At 39.5% G+C, this 12,414-nt stretch overlaps 2 protein-coding genes across 8 annotated transcripts in view; one reads left to right on the top strand and one right to left on the bottom strand.

Moving 5' to 3' along the window:
- Window positions 1–8,193, top strand: part of DCBLD2 (discoidin, CUB and LCCL domain containing 2) — an 85,282-nt gene extending 77,089 nt beyond the window's left edge. The window contains exons 14-16 of the mRNA XM_027557045.1: window positions 1,548–1,597; window positions 3,631–3,768; window positions 4,429–8,193. Of these exons, the coding sequence (XP_027412846.1) occupies window positions 1,548–1,597; window positions 3,631–3,768; window positions 4,429–4,898 (658 nt within the window). The 3' untranslated portion in view covers window positions 4,899–8,193. The remainder of the gene's footprint in view (window positions 1–1,547; window positions 1,598–3,630; window positions 3,769–4,428) is intronic.
- The window catches only part of ST3GAL6 (ST3 beta-galactoside alpha-2,3-sialyltransferase 6), an 87,720-nt gene continuing 81,914 nt past the window's right edge, over window positions 6,609–12,414 (bottom strand). For 5 of the 7 annotated variants that reach the window (XR_003513700.1, XR_003513739.1, XR_003513710.1 and 2 more), the window contains 3 exons: window positions 11,115–11,267; window positions 8,823–9,950; window positions 7,628–7,980 (listed from right to left, as the gene is read on the bottom strand). Coding sequence is in view for 1 of the 7 variants with exons in the window: in XM_027557094.1 (XP_027412895.1) it covers window positions 9,864–9,950; window positions 11,115–11,267 (240 nt within the window). In the remaining 6 variants the exon portion in view is untranslated. Of the gene's footprint in view, window positions 9,951–11,114; window positions 11,268–12,414 lie in introns of all 7 variants that reach the window. The other 2 variants (XR_003513721.1, XM_027557094.1) reach the window with 2 other exon arrangements.

The following is a 12,414-nucleotide window of genomic DNA, read 5'->3' as shown; positions in this document are numbered from 1 at the left end:
CAGCACATGGCAGGGTGGGGATTTGGTCCAGGCCTCTGACAATCAGCTGATCAGGTCTAATCACCTACGGTTAAAGCCCCGGGCCGGGGGGTGAGGAATGGTGAGCAGAACTGTTTGAGAGCCCCGAGACAAGTCCTGGGATGGGTTTGGGATGGTGTCTAGAGGACTCTGTGGGTATTCAGACTCCACAGAGAGGTAGATGGAACACGATCCTGTTCAGGACAGAAGATCTGAGCTGCAGAATTAAGGTTACTTTTAAGAACTTAGTGAATGAAATTGCAGACAACTGGCTTTGTGACAAGGAGCAAAGAGGAACTGCCATTAAGGGGCTTATGGAAGGTAGCCAGGAGAAAAGTAATAATAAAAACAGCTGCCACTTACTGACTCCCTGACCCATGCCGGGCACTGTTCTAAGTACTTTACATGTCATGAATAAACAACCTGAAGCTTTTTCATTTGAGATCAAGAATATGCCATCCTATTTTATAGTACAACCATTGGACAGCTTCAGCACCTATCTTCTTATCCACAAATTTTACACTTTACTTCCTTGAAATAATGAAGTATTATATTTTAAATACAGCCATACTTTTAAGTGAGGAAGCTCTTAGTATCAATAATAAAAACACAGTCTTATACTGGAGAAGAATGTGTCCAAGTAGGAAAGGCGCATACCTTGGGCTTTTGAGGAAGCCTCATTTGTGATCATGAGCAAATCACATAACCCTCTGGAGCTCATTTATAACAATGCAACAGCTTCTTTCTCTTTAGCTTGCAGAGCATTATTTTAATTAGATTTACATTCTTGAACCAGAAAATGTCCTTTCATGTGCTTGATATTTTTCTCTGTAGATAGCAGTTCTTAATGCTAGGGAGGGATGGAAGTTTCCCCAGGGAAAGATGTTCTGAATTCTGAGGAGTGGGCTAAGGAGAACCTTCTCCACAGCCCGCATGGTCCTCAGCTCTCTCCCTGTTAGTGATGGTGTGGCTTGTCCTGGGCAGGGTAGAGGAATCAGGTCTACGCAGTTAAGGGTATGTGTGACACTTTAAACTTCTCAGGGGCAAAGGACCGTAGGGAAAAAACAGTAAGTTGAGAAAATAATAACAATGGAGAAGAAAATGTAAGGGTTTTGTTATTCTTGTTGTCCTGTGAACTTGATGAATCAACAGATTTGTGAAATTTGTATTTGAAACCAAAATAAACCTAACATGTCAGGGTTGGGTCTCTGGTTTGATTCAGCTTTTTTATCTACAGAATCAGTCTTTAAAAAAAAAAAAAACAACTCTTTATCCGTTTTGAGTGGGAAAGAGTTGGTTAACAAAATAACTCTGTCAGCAGATAGTTGCTTAATATTTATTGAGTCCAGAATTCAACCATGGCAACTTTGAAAGTCAAATGAAAAAGAGGTCTCCCCCGGGTAGATCAGCAAGTAGCAGTGTGTACTCTTGACTAATTATTAACTTTTGAGTGTTTATCTTACTGTTTCAGAGCTTTCTTACTAGTGAGTTCACTCTATTTGCTTTTTTTTTTTCCTGTATTTTTCCAGAAAGAAAAAAACTAAAGGCACCTATGACTTACCGTACTGGGACCGGGCAGGTAATTTACAGCTTCATATCTCTTCATGGGTGGAGGAGCCTGGTAGGCTGCAGTCCATGAGTCGGACACGACTGAGCGACTTCACTTTCATGCATTGGAGAAGGAAATGGCAGCCCACTCCAGTGTTCTTGCCTGAAGAGTCCCAGGGACGGGAGAACCTGATGGGCTGCTGTCTATGGGGTCGCACAGAGTCGGACACGACTGAAGCGACTTAGCAGCAGCAGCAGCAGCAGCAGCAGAGGGAAGCCCTGCCCTGTAGGGGGCGACAGTAGAAGAGGAAAGCCATTTTCAGGCCCACATGAACTCCCCGGCACTGTTAGAAAAATGGCATTCCTCTTCTGTTCTGATTTTTTTCTTTTCTGTAAAAATCTCCTGTAGTCGCTGAGTAATGAAATGGAATTTCGTTATAAGAATTTCTCATAACACACGCTTTGCTCTTTTCCTTCTGGAAACGTGTCTGATTTGCCTCCATGTACGTCTCTGTCTTGAGACCAGCTTTCTGCATGGTATACGTGAACGCTAGGCAAGAGGTGGGAGACTGCAGTTCTGGTGACAGCGTGGCTCACTCTGCTGTGGCTGTTTGTCCCAGTGGAGCTAGTCTGCCATCTCTGCCATGAGTTGTCGTTCCTTCTGATTCCTACTGTGTGTGGCAGGTGGCAGCTTGCTGCAGGTCACAGCAGGGCCCTTCTGCGGGTCTCCCTCTTCCCCAGCCTCACTGGAATGACTGTTCGGAGCCCAGAGAGTTCACTGTGACTAGGGCAGAAAAGAGCAGTGGTGGGGTCAGATCCTGTGCCGCTTCCCCCCATCCCCCGCCCAAGGTTAATCTTAGAATTCTTTGAACTTATTACTGTATTAAAAACCACTGCTGTAACAACTGTCTGGCTGCACTGTAACAGCAGTGGTTTGCTTCAGTTTGCTTTTGATAGAGATTTGTACCGTGTTCTGCTTTGCATTGGACAGTCTATCAAAGCAGAAAAAAAGCTTGAACAACTTAAGGAACTAGAAAAAGAAGAACAAACTAAACCCAGAGCTACTGGGAAGAAGTAAATAATAAAATGAGAGAAAATAGAGAATAGGGGAAAAACAGAAAATTGCAAGTATTGGCAAGGATGTGAAGAAATTGGAACCATTGTGCACTGTTGATGGGAATGTAAAATGGTACAGCTTCTTTGGAAAGTAGGTGTGTGTTTTTGGTCAGTTCCTCAAAGAGTTAAAAATACAATTACTGTATGATCCAGCAGTTCCACTTCTAGGTGTATACCCAAAAGAATTGAAAACAGAGTCTTGAATAAATGTGTCTACTTCCATGTTCATAGCAGTATTAAATAGTTAAAACATGGAAGCAACCCAAGTATCGATCCACTAGTATATGGATAAGCAAAATGCAGTATACACATAAAATGGAATGTTAAGCCTTAAAAAAGGAAATTCTGTACTATATACTACAATGTGGATGAACCTTGAGGACTTTATGCTAAGTGAAATAAGCCAGTCACAAAAAGAAAAATAACATATGACTCCGTTTATACAAGGTACTACTTATATATAGTATTCTAAAGACAAAGTAGAGTGCTGGTTTCCAGGGACTGAGGGGAAGAGAGAATCAGAAATTACGGTTTCATGGATGTGAAACCTCAGTTTCACAAGACGGAGATGGCTGGAGTGAGGGTTGCCCAACAATGTAAACATATGTAGTATCACTGAGCTGCTTAATTAGTGGTTCAGAAAGTTCCCTGGTGCCTAGTGGTCAGGATTCCAGGCTTTTCCTACTACTGGATTCAATCCCTGGTCAGGAAACTGAGATCCTGGAAGCCGTGTGGGTGCAGCCAAAAAAAAAAAAAAGGGTAAGATAGAAAATGTTATGTGTATTTTACCACATTTTTAAAAAAAAATTCTTGATCATCAAGGCTCATTTTATAGATCTTTGTTACAGAAATGGCTTAAATGCAGCAGAATTTCTCCCTTCGTATACTGTTACATTTCAAACATAGCTTTCTCTTTAATGGTCTCTCTTGCTTATGATCACCATGAAGGTTGGTGGAAAGGAATGAAGCAGTTTCTTCCCGCCAAATCAGTGGAGCACGAGGAAACCCCAGTTCGCTACAGCAGTAGCGAGGTGAACCACCTGAGTCCAAGAGAGGTCCCCACCATGCTGCAGGCGGACTCCGCAGGTAATCACAGCACAGCCCGGGCTCGAGGGCACACCGCTGAGCTTGCTGTAAAGTGCTTGGGTATTCACAGTATCCTTTATCTTTTCCACGTGTACGAGATGAGGTAGTTTCCAAATGTAGAACCACTTTTTAAAAAAGACCTCAAGAGAGTCACTTCTGTGTCTCAGATGTTCTATCCATAAAATCAGGGTATTCATTTCTTAAAAACTTTGGGTATTTTGTCTGCTTATGTGGAATTTCATTTGGTTTTATTGGGAGTTTGGGGGTATTAAAAGGAGAGCAGGAAAAAGACACAGTGGCCTCAGTATTTATCCTGTTAACCCAGTGTATATTTTAAACATGTCCTAATATTTGAAAAAGAAAAACATGAAATTATTTTTCAAGACCAATACAGTAATGGACTATTTATTTTCGAATGAAATAGTTATCTGTAAATCTGAAGAACACATACACTCTTTATGCAGAATTCCATGAATGAAGCTTTCTGGCACATTGACATACTACCTTGAGATAACATCTTTTTTCATTTTGAAGTTGATTCTTGCAGGAAAATCCATCCGTCTCCATGATAGCACAGGTGCCATAAAGATGTGTGTGTTTTCAGGGTAAGCCTGTGGCATTAATGAGAGAACTCTTCTGTTTGTGTTTTGCGACACCCAGAGTATGCGCAGCCACTTGTGGGAGGAATTGTGGGCCCCCTCCATCAGAGGTCTACCTTTAAACCAGAAGAAGGAAAAGAAGCAGGGTATGCTGACCTCGATCCCTACAGCTCCCCAATGCAAGAAGTTTACCACGCCTATGCAGAACCACTGCCGGTGACCGGGCCTGAGTACGCAACACCAATCGTCATGGACATGTCCGGGCACCCCTCAGCTGCAGCTGGCCTGCCCTCAACTTCCACTTTCAAAGCTGCAGGGAACCAACCACCGCCCTCAGTGGGAACATACAACACTCTCCTCTCCAGGACCGACAGCTGCTCCTCGGCGCAGGCCCAGTATGATACCCCGAAAGGTGGGAAGCCGGGCCCAAGCGCCCCGGACGAACTGGTGTACCAGGTGCCGCAGAGCACGCAGGAGGTGTCAGAAGCAGGGAGGGAGGGTGAATGTGACGTTTTTAAAGAAGTCCTTTGAAGGTGATGCTGCTTTTTACAAAGCGTCATTTTAAAGCACATGGCCTTTGTTGTTGTTGTTGTATTAGTGGTAGAACGTATTACATATCTGTCACGGATGTGGTTGAGGGGAAGTGTGATGACCGAGGTACAAAAAACTACTAATCTTACCATCTTGCTTTAAAAGGGTTACTGTGGCACAGTTACTGCTTGCCTATGAAATTTCAAACATCTTGTTTGTTACTACTGTAAAACACTATTTTATACAGAAAAGGCTCCCTACTATGCACTTCAAAGAAATTTAAAATCACTGAGTATTTATTACTGATGCTGCAGGTACATTGATGAACTCGAGATGGCTCTGTAAGCCTTTTTGGCAATAACGCATGGTACTGTTCTTAAAATGTCTAATGGCTTGAAATTCAGCAATTTGTGAAAGGTGGGTACTATTGTGATTTCTTCCTCTTCTATTCCTGTATTGCTTTCTGAATTTAAAAAATATATATTGATATAATCATGGTTTTGATTGCAGCATTATATATTTAACCATCTTTTCCTTAGGAAGAGCTGTAGCTGGGAAACTGACCTGTAGAGAGCAGAGTGATTTTTCACTTTCTGACACTCTGATGAACGTAAACATTTCATAGTACATGACCTGGTCTCATCCCTGGCTTGTTCCACCTGGGGCCCTTGGGGCCTGCCCCATTCTCATGTTATAAATGCCTGAGTGTTTTCAGTGCGTGATGCTTGCTCTATCAATCTCATTAATTTAGATCCCCTAGTGTCTTCATGCGGAAACAGGAATTTTATAAATTAAAAAAGCTATAAAGGAGATCCTCTGCTCCAGACTTTATTTGCAATGGGATTCTTCCTAGGAGAGTGTGAAAAGTTAAGGACTTGTAAACGTGAACACTGTAAACAATACCCACTTAATATTTCTCAACGTGAAAGGCAAAATTATTCCTCAGGAATCGTATAAATTACCTCCCCTCCACAAAAGTAACCAAATTGTTTTGGTTTTATATACAGACTCTTTGAATCTCAAGGTATTTATTATTTTTAGTGAAATAAATAAATATTTTCCCACAGTAAGAAATGCAAACCCAGCATGTATTTTTCGGCTCTGTGTGATTATGCCATCTATGTGGTCGGGGGTGTGAGTAGTCTCGTGTATCACAGGGAACAGAGGGAACAAATGTTTTAGCATCCTAGCAAAGGAAAATTCCTATCTTGTTTTTGGTACCTCTGGGCAACTTCGGTCACCCAGAAGTAGTCTAAATGACTGAAATAGAAATCATCTGCAGTTTACTAGCCTTAGTGTAGAAACCATCTTTAGAAGTCTTCAGATTGGTAAGATGATATGAGAAGCTAACCATATAATTAAAATATATCAATTTTACATCCCCTAGTTTATAGTTAATATTGAAATGTACTTCCCCAGCAGGTTCTAGTCTTTTCTTTTAGCCTGTACCGCCAGATGATGGCAGAATTTGCTAAATTTAACCAACTATGTACAGTGTTCATTTTGCTTGCTTCCATGAGTCTTTCAGTATTGTAAAACGTTGAACCAAAACAGAACTGCCAAATTCTACAGCCTCCCTGCGTTCTAGTTGTATGATTTTGTTGGTCTTATTTTCAGTTGCTTTTCCTTTTTCCAACAGACTTTTGAGGCATAATTTTATTCACTGAAAAACCAATACACATTTTGTTTCAAAATATTTGAAACAAAAAGCACAGATGTTGAACTTTTATTAAAACAGGTATGAATGTGTAAAGCACATAGTCATCCCCCTCCAGGTGGGAAGAGAGTAAACCAATTGCTTTATTTTTTTATTCATCTTTAGTATACAAAAATCTACTTTCTAAAATCATATGCCTATTTGAAGCTTTAAGAGAAATGAGTTCAGTAACTAGTTCTTTTTTCCAAAGATGCTTGCTATTTTTAATTGTGCGTACCTGATTGTTTTCCCATAGAACTTTTTTTTTTTGAGAAGCAAATGTTTTCTTAAATAATGCATGTTTTAAGACTTGATTCATATGTTGCCACTGTGCTGTCCCTGAACTACCAATAATTTTTATAAAATATCTAGTTTTTAACTACTATTATATATTTTACTTTCCAATTGAGCTGAGCCTGATACAAAAGGTTGTTCTGGTTTGTACTTTTTAATTCGTTTTCATATTACAATTTTTTTTTTTAACGTTACTATGTCTGATATATATACAGCTTTGGAGACAATCAAGTAACAACTGAAAATGTGAAGGTAACCATTTTTTTACAAAATTGCCTTGATTTTTTATTCTTTGCTTGAAACATGTAAAAAAAAAAAGTCACTGTGACTTACTGGGTTAAATTTTTTCCTGTTAATGCAGTTATAAAAATAGAATCAGACAGTGGTACAGGAAATGTGGCCCTTAAGGTTTCATAAAATTACACTGACTTCGCTGTTACTTGATCTTAGGAACCAGCACAGTTAAAGGTAAGATATTGTGAATGCTGATTTATATTGTATTAAAAGCTGTAAATCTAAATAGATCCTATTGTGTATGCAGGGTCTAGCCCAATTATTTAAGTTCACGTTTCGCTATTTGCACTTTGCATTGAACAATGGGTTTATTTGCTGTTGAAATGGTTCGAGTAGAAGATTTATACAGTAATTGAAAATATGTTATGTATACATTTGCCCTTCTCCCTCCCATCCACAAGAGGGAGCAGAAAATGAGCTTATTTAAATATACATGTGGCCATAATTCTGTGGAATGTAATAAAGCTTGAACCTCTTTCCCTGGGCTCCAAATTGTTACCTGGAGAGCAAGAGGGTTATGGGAAAACACCATGTCAGATAATAGGATTAGAAAGAACAACTAGATTAGGTGGGACAATAAAAGCTTTTCAACCCTCTTAAGAGAAATCAGTTAAGTTCTGTTTATTTAAAGAAAAAAATTACCTACTGGCTTTGCCTTTTGGTTCTGAACTTGAAATCCCTAAATTGCAATATCTAAGTAAGAGTTGGATATTTTTAGGTCAACTGTGGCACCAGTTCTCATATAATCCAACTTGTAACTAGTTTCTTCTTCTCATCTCCTCCTCTTCTTTTTTGGCACTGGGAAAGGTAGAAACAAAACATATATTGAAATACGTATTGGAAATAAAAATGGCTTTGAGTGTCAGTGATATTCTCCCAGAATGTACTTTTCTTACCTCGGCATGTACTGTAGTCACTCAATATTTGTATATGTTGCTAGAGTTTGATTGTATAAATAGTGAGATTTTAATGTGTTCATGTGTTTTTAATAAATTGTATATATGTGTCTTGTTCCTTTTTTTTTTTTCTTAAACCTTGAGGTTTGTAACAATTCTCGTACTATACAAAATACCAGATTCCTCAATTTTAAGATCAGCCAGAAATATTATGGCCAGTGTTATAGTATTCACAGTAACATTTGAAAATGCCACCATTAGTGTTTGACTTTTTTCTGTAGCCAGCACCATCCTTTCTGAAGCCAGACGCAGCATCCACAGTCTAGCTGTGGCCCCTGGCTGTGTGGTATGAGGGGATGATCAGCTATGCCTTTTCCACCTGAGTTATCAGAAGGATCAAATGAGAGGTATGTGTGAACATACGCTGGGATTAACAGCACAGAGTCCATATTCAACATGTAGGTCTGAGTTCAACCAGCTACTAGTTTTCTCCCCCAACACCACTTTCAAGTATGTCATTTATTCCTGTTTCTGACCTAATATTTATACACCCTCTTTAGGGAGGCAGGTTGTCAGTGATAATTATCACTGTCTCCCAGTGATACCAGTTCTTTCTACACATACCTCTTCTGACAGCTTTTGATTCTAGCCATGTAACTTCTACTGCTCTCTTCACCCACTGTCCTCCTCCCTTCCCATAACCATTGATTATAGTCATTCAAGTGAAAAGGGAGACTGGCTCACCACTTTAGTCCAACTGGCTTGTCTGCATCCCACAAGTCTTTTCTGGTGCACCCTAGGTAAGCTTTCCATTTGAAGATGTGACTGAATCATGTGGACAGCTGGTTTTGTCATGACAGTGCCACTGAAATCCAGAAACAGCTTGACTCTTCTAAAGGTTTACTCGTTCTTGTCTTCTTTGTTTCTTGTCTTGTCTTTTTTACTTTACTTCAAATAAGCTTCGAAAATGTAATGAATGAATAAGCCAGGCAAAAAATACTGCTTACAAATTTTCTCCTCCTTGAGCTTGCCTACTTCAGCTTCTTTGTATGAACTTTATTTCTTTAAAATAATGAAGTCACCAGGCTTTAAGAACTGCAGTCTTTGGTTATCTACTTATCCAGAGTTTCATGTTTATCTTGTTTCTTTTGACTTAAAAAGAAAAAAAAATCTTCATTCTACCAAACTACTGATCATAATCATTGTTTACTTAACTGCAGGAGAAAAATGCTTAATTCAGCCAGTATGATCTTAGATTTCCATAACCATCCACGCTTCAGGTCTGGTTTAAGACTCCAGTCCAGTTCCTCAGATATAACTAAAAGGAACTAGAGTTATACACTTGAAGTGGGTCCAGTACACTACATCAAGGAACTGCTGCACACCAGTTCCCTACCAATTTACAGTAGCCAGATGAACCTCGCAAAATGTCCTGTTACATTCAAAATTTGTTGTAGGAAACTAACCCCCCCTTATTTACTAGGAAGTCAACGTCCCTTCAGAAGTCTAAGATGAACTAACTATAGTTAAAAACACCTCAGAAAACTAGCTTATTTTTAAACAAGGCAATGAAAAGTTCACTTTCCCTGATATCTTAACATCTTGGTTTCCATAAATTAAATATATTCACAGAAATTAAGCTGGTGGTTATGAATCACCAGGCAGCAACAGACTTAATACACATAATTTCTTGACAAGTACATCCAACATATTTAAAAATAAACTAAAAATTGCAGTATAAAAATAAAACTAATACTGTTAGCATTATCTTCTGAGTCTGTAGGGTTACTCTTGGGTCAAGTCGGTTACAAAGTTTTTTTCTATAATGTCCTTCAGAAAGAGCTGCTCCGCAGTCACATTGTGATATTCATTCTAAAGAAGAAAAACGAAAGTCACCGTCTATCCCAATCTGAAGATATTAACAGTGGCAGCAATGGAATATGCTATATAAAAAAAACTCAAGTAACAAGTGACATGGACTTGAACTTTTGTTGTCTATTGTTTTTCATTGCTCATTCTTTTGCCAGAGCCTTCCCTAAAAGCCCACTCTTTCCACTTAAACCATCACTTAAGAGGCTCCCTCACATCATCTTCTGGTCTGCTGAGGTGAAGTCACTCAGTCGTGTCCGACTCTTTGTGACCCCATGGACTGTAGCCCACCAGGCTCCTCCGTCCTTGGGATTCTCCAGGCAAGAATACTGGAGTGGATTGCCACTTCCTTCTCCAGGGAATCTTCCCGACCCAGGGATAGAACCCAGGTCTCCCACGTTGCAGGCAGACGCTTTAACCTCTGAGCCAGTAAAGAACCCAACCCTGGTCTACTGAATTATGGTGTAAATCTAGAAACCAAATTGACAAGATCTAACCTGAATAATTCCACGTATTCAGCTTACATAGTATTTAGGGATGAGGATTTAAGGGGATTGGTTTCATTTCATGGGATATATCCATATACTTAACAATAAATCATTTATTGTTCAGTGTTAAAATGTACATGTCATATTTAACTCCTATCTCTTGTGCCACTAATCTAAGTTATTAGGAAAATAGGACATTCGTTCCCATTCACAGTAAAAATTTAAGGATCAAATCTACCATTATTAATCCCTATTCAAGAGAAAAATGATCTAGTATAAAAGTTTACTACTTTTCTGACCATGATGATTCATTCATGAGGTTAAAAAGTTATAGACCTTCCCATCTACTTAACTGAAAAACTGCATAAAAATAATTAGCATGATCACGGCCATGCTTTTAGGTGAATTTGTCATATCTCAAACAACAGGTTTCTGTCTTTTCAAACCGTGCATCAAATACAGCATCTAAGGTAAGGCTTGGTCCCTATGTCGGTTTGATGAGATTCTTCCAAGGGTCTGAGGCCAACAGATTGGGAGCTGCTGCTGTAGTATGAACTCTGGACCCCACTCCTAATTTCAGCACGTGCTATCTCTGTAAACCCTTATTAAGCCATCAACCTCTCAAAACCTGTTCCCTCAGTAAAATGACAGGGTGAGATGGCGGAATATACAAGCTTACCTCACTCATCAAAGACATGGTGGCGTTCCCGTAGTAGTGCAAAGGGCTCTTGAGGTCAGAAAAGTTGTACTTAAAGCCAGCAAGATGAACTTCATGACATATGTGAAATGCCAGTGTAATGGCAATGATGCCTGTGGTTGGGTGTTTGGGTTTCTGGGGGAGGAAATGAAAATTTAGGGAAAAAAGTCCACACAAGGTACTTGTTTCCAAAGCCTATTTCGGTGATCCATCTTACAGCATCTTCTGAGCATTTCATCGAGACAAAAACTTAAGTTCAACCTTCATCATGCCCCAAGGCTCAAGTGCCAAGTTAATATCCTGACTCTATAAAGTGTTGGTTGAAATCTTAGAAAGTCTTTCAAGTAAAACCTAACTGCAGTACTAGTCCAGAAGACACCTATCAGATGAAGGCTTGAGGAAAAGGATGTACCGCCTTGTTTAAAAAACACATCAAGTCCGGCGACTTGTGGAAAAAGCAAAGCCTGAGCATATTAAACCCATGTATGAAATGTAAGAACCACTTAATTCACTAAAGTCACTCAGTCGTGTCTGACTCTTTGCGACCCATGGACTGTAGCCCACCAGGCTCCTCCCTCCATGGGATTCTCCAGGCAAGAATACTGGAGTGGGTTGCCATTTCCTTCTCCAGGGGATCTTCCTGACCCAGGGATCAAACCCAGGTCTCCCGAATTCCAGGCAGACGCTTTAACCTCTGAGCCACCAGGGAAGCCCACGGAATCATGCTAAAAGGCTTCAAATCATTTAGCCAGAAAATAGTTCTGTTTCATAATGCTGATAATTCAGCTCTAGGGAAAGATGGCTTTAATCGAGTAACTTCAATAACAAACTGCCAAGGTGAGGATCTGACTAGAAAATGAAGATTCCAAATGTATATACATAGTAAAGTCACACTCAGTTTTGTTTTTAACTTGATAAATTTAAATTTTAACTAAAAGAAACCAAACATCCCCTTCACATGTACATATATCCTAAAAAGTACTATCATAGATGTTTGAAGGGTCTTGGCATTCTAAGCTTTAATTCTCATAGGGTAGCCTTCAAAAGCGAAAACAAAATATATCTTAAGTTTTTTTTTTTAACACAAAAATTCAAGGAGATTTTCTTTTGATTAAATGTTTCCTACAGATCCCATGGACATTACATATGATTATTATGGTTTCAGGAAAAATCAGAGCAGCATAATAAAATCAGGTAAACTCCAGGAAGCAAATTTGTCTGAAAGCCTAACAGCCTTTTACCTAAGTTTTTCTTTACCCCTGACACTAGTGACTCCAGCACA

Source organism: Bos indicus x Bos taurus, chromosome 1 (genome assembly GCF_003369695.1).
Source record: "Bos indicus x Bos taurus breed Angus x Brahman F1 hybrid chromosome 1, Bos_hybrid_MaternalHap_v2.0, whole genome shotgun sequence".
In the NCBI taxonomy this organism is placed as follows: Eukaryota; Metazoa; Chordata; class Mammalia; order Artiodactyla; family Bovidae; genus Bos; species Bos indicus x Bos taurus.
The sequence above is the reverse complement of the archived record's forward strand: the minus strand, read 5'-3'. Positions and strand labels throughout refer to the sequence as shown.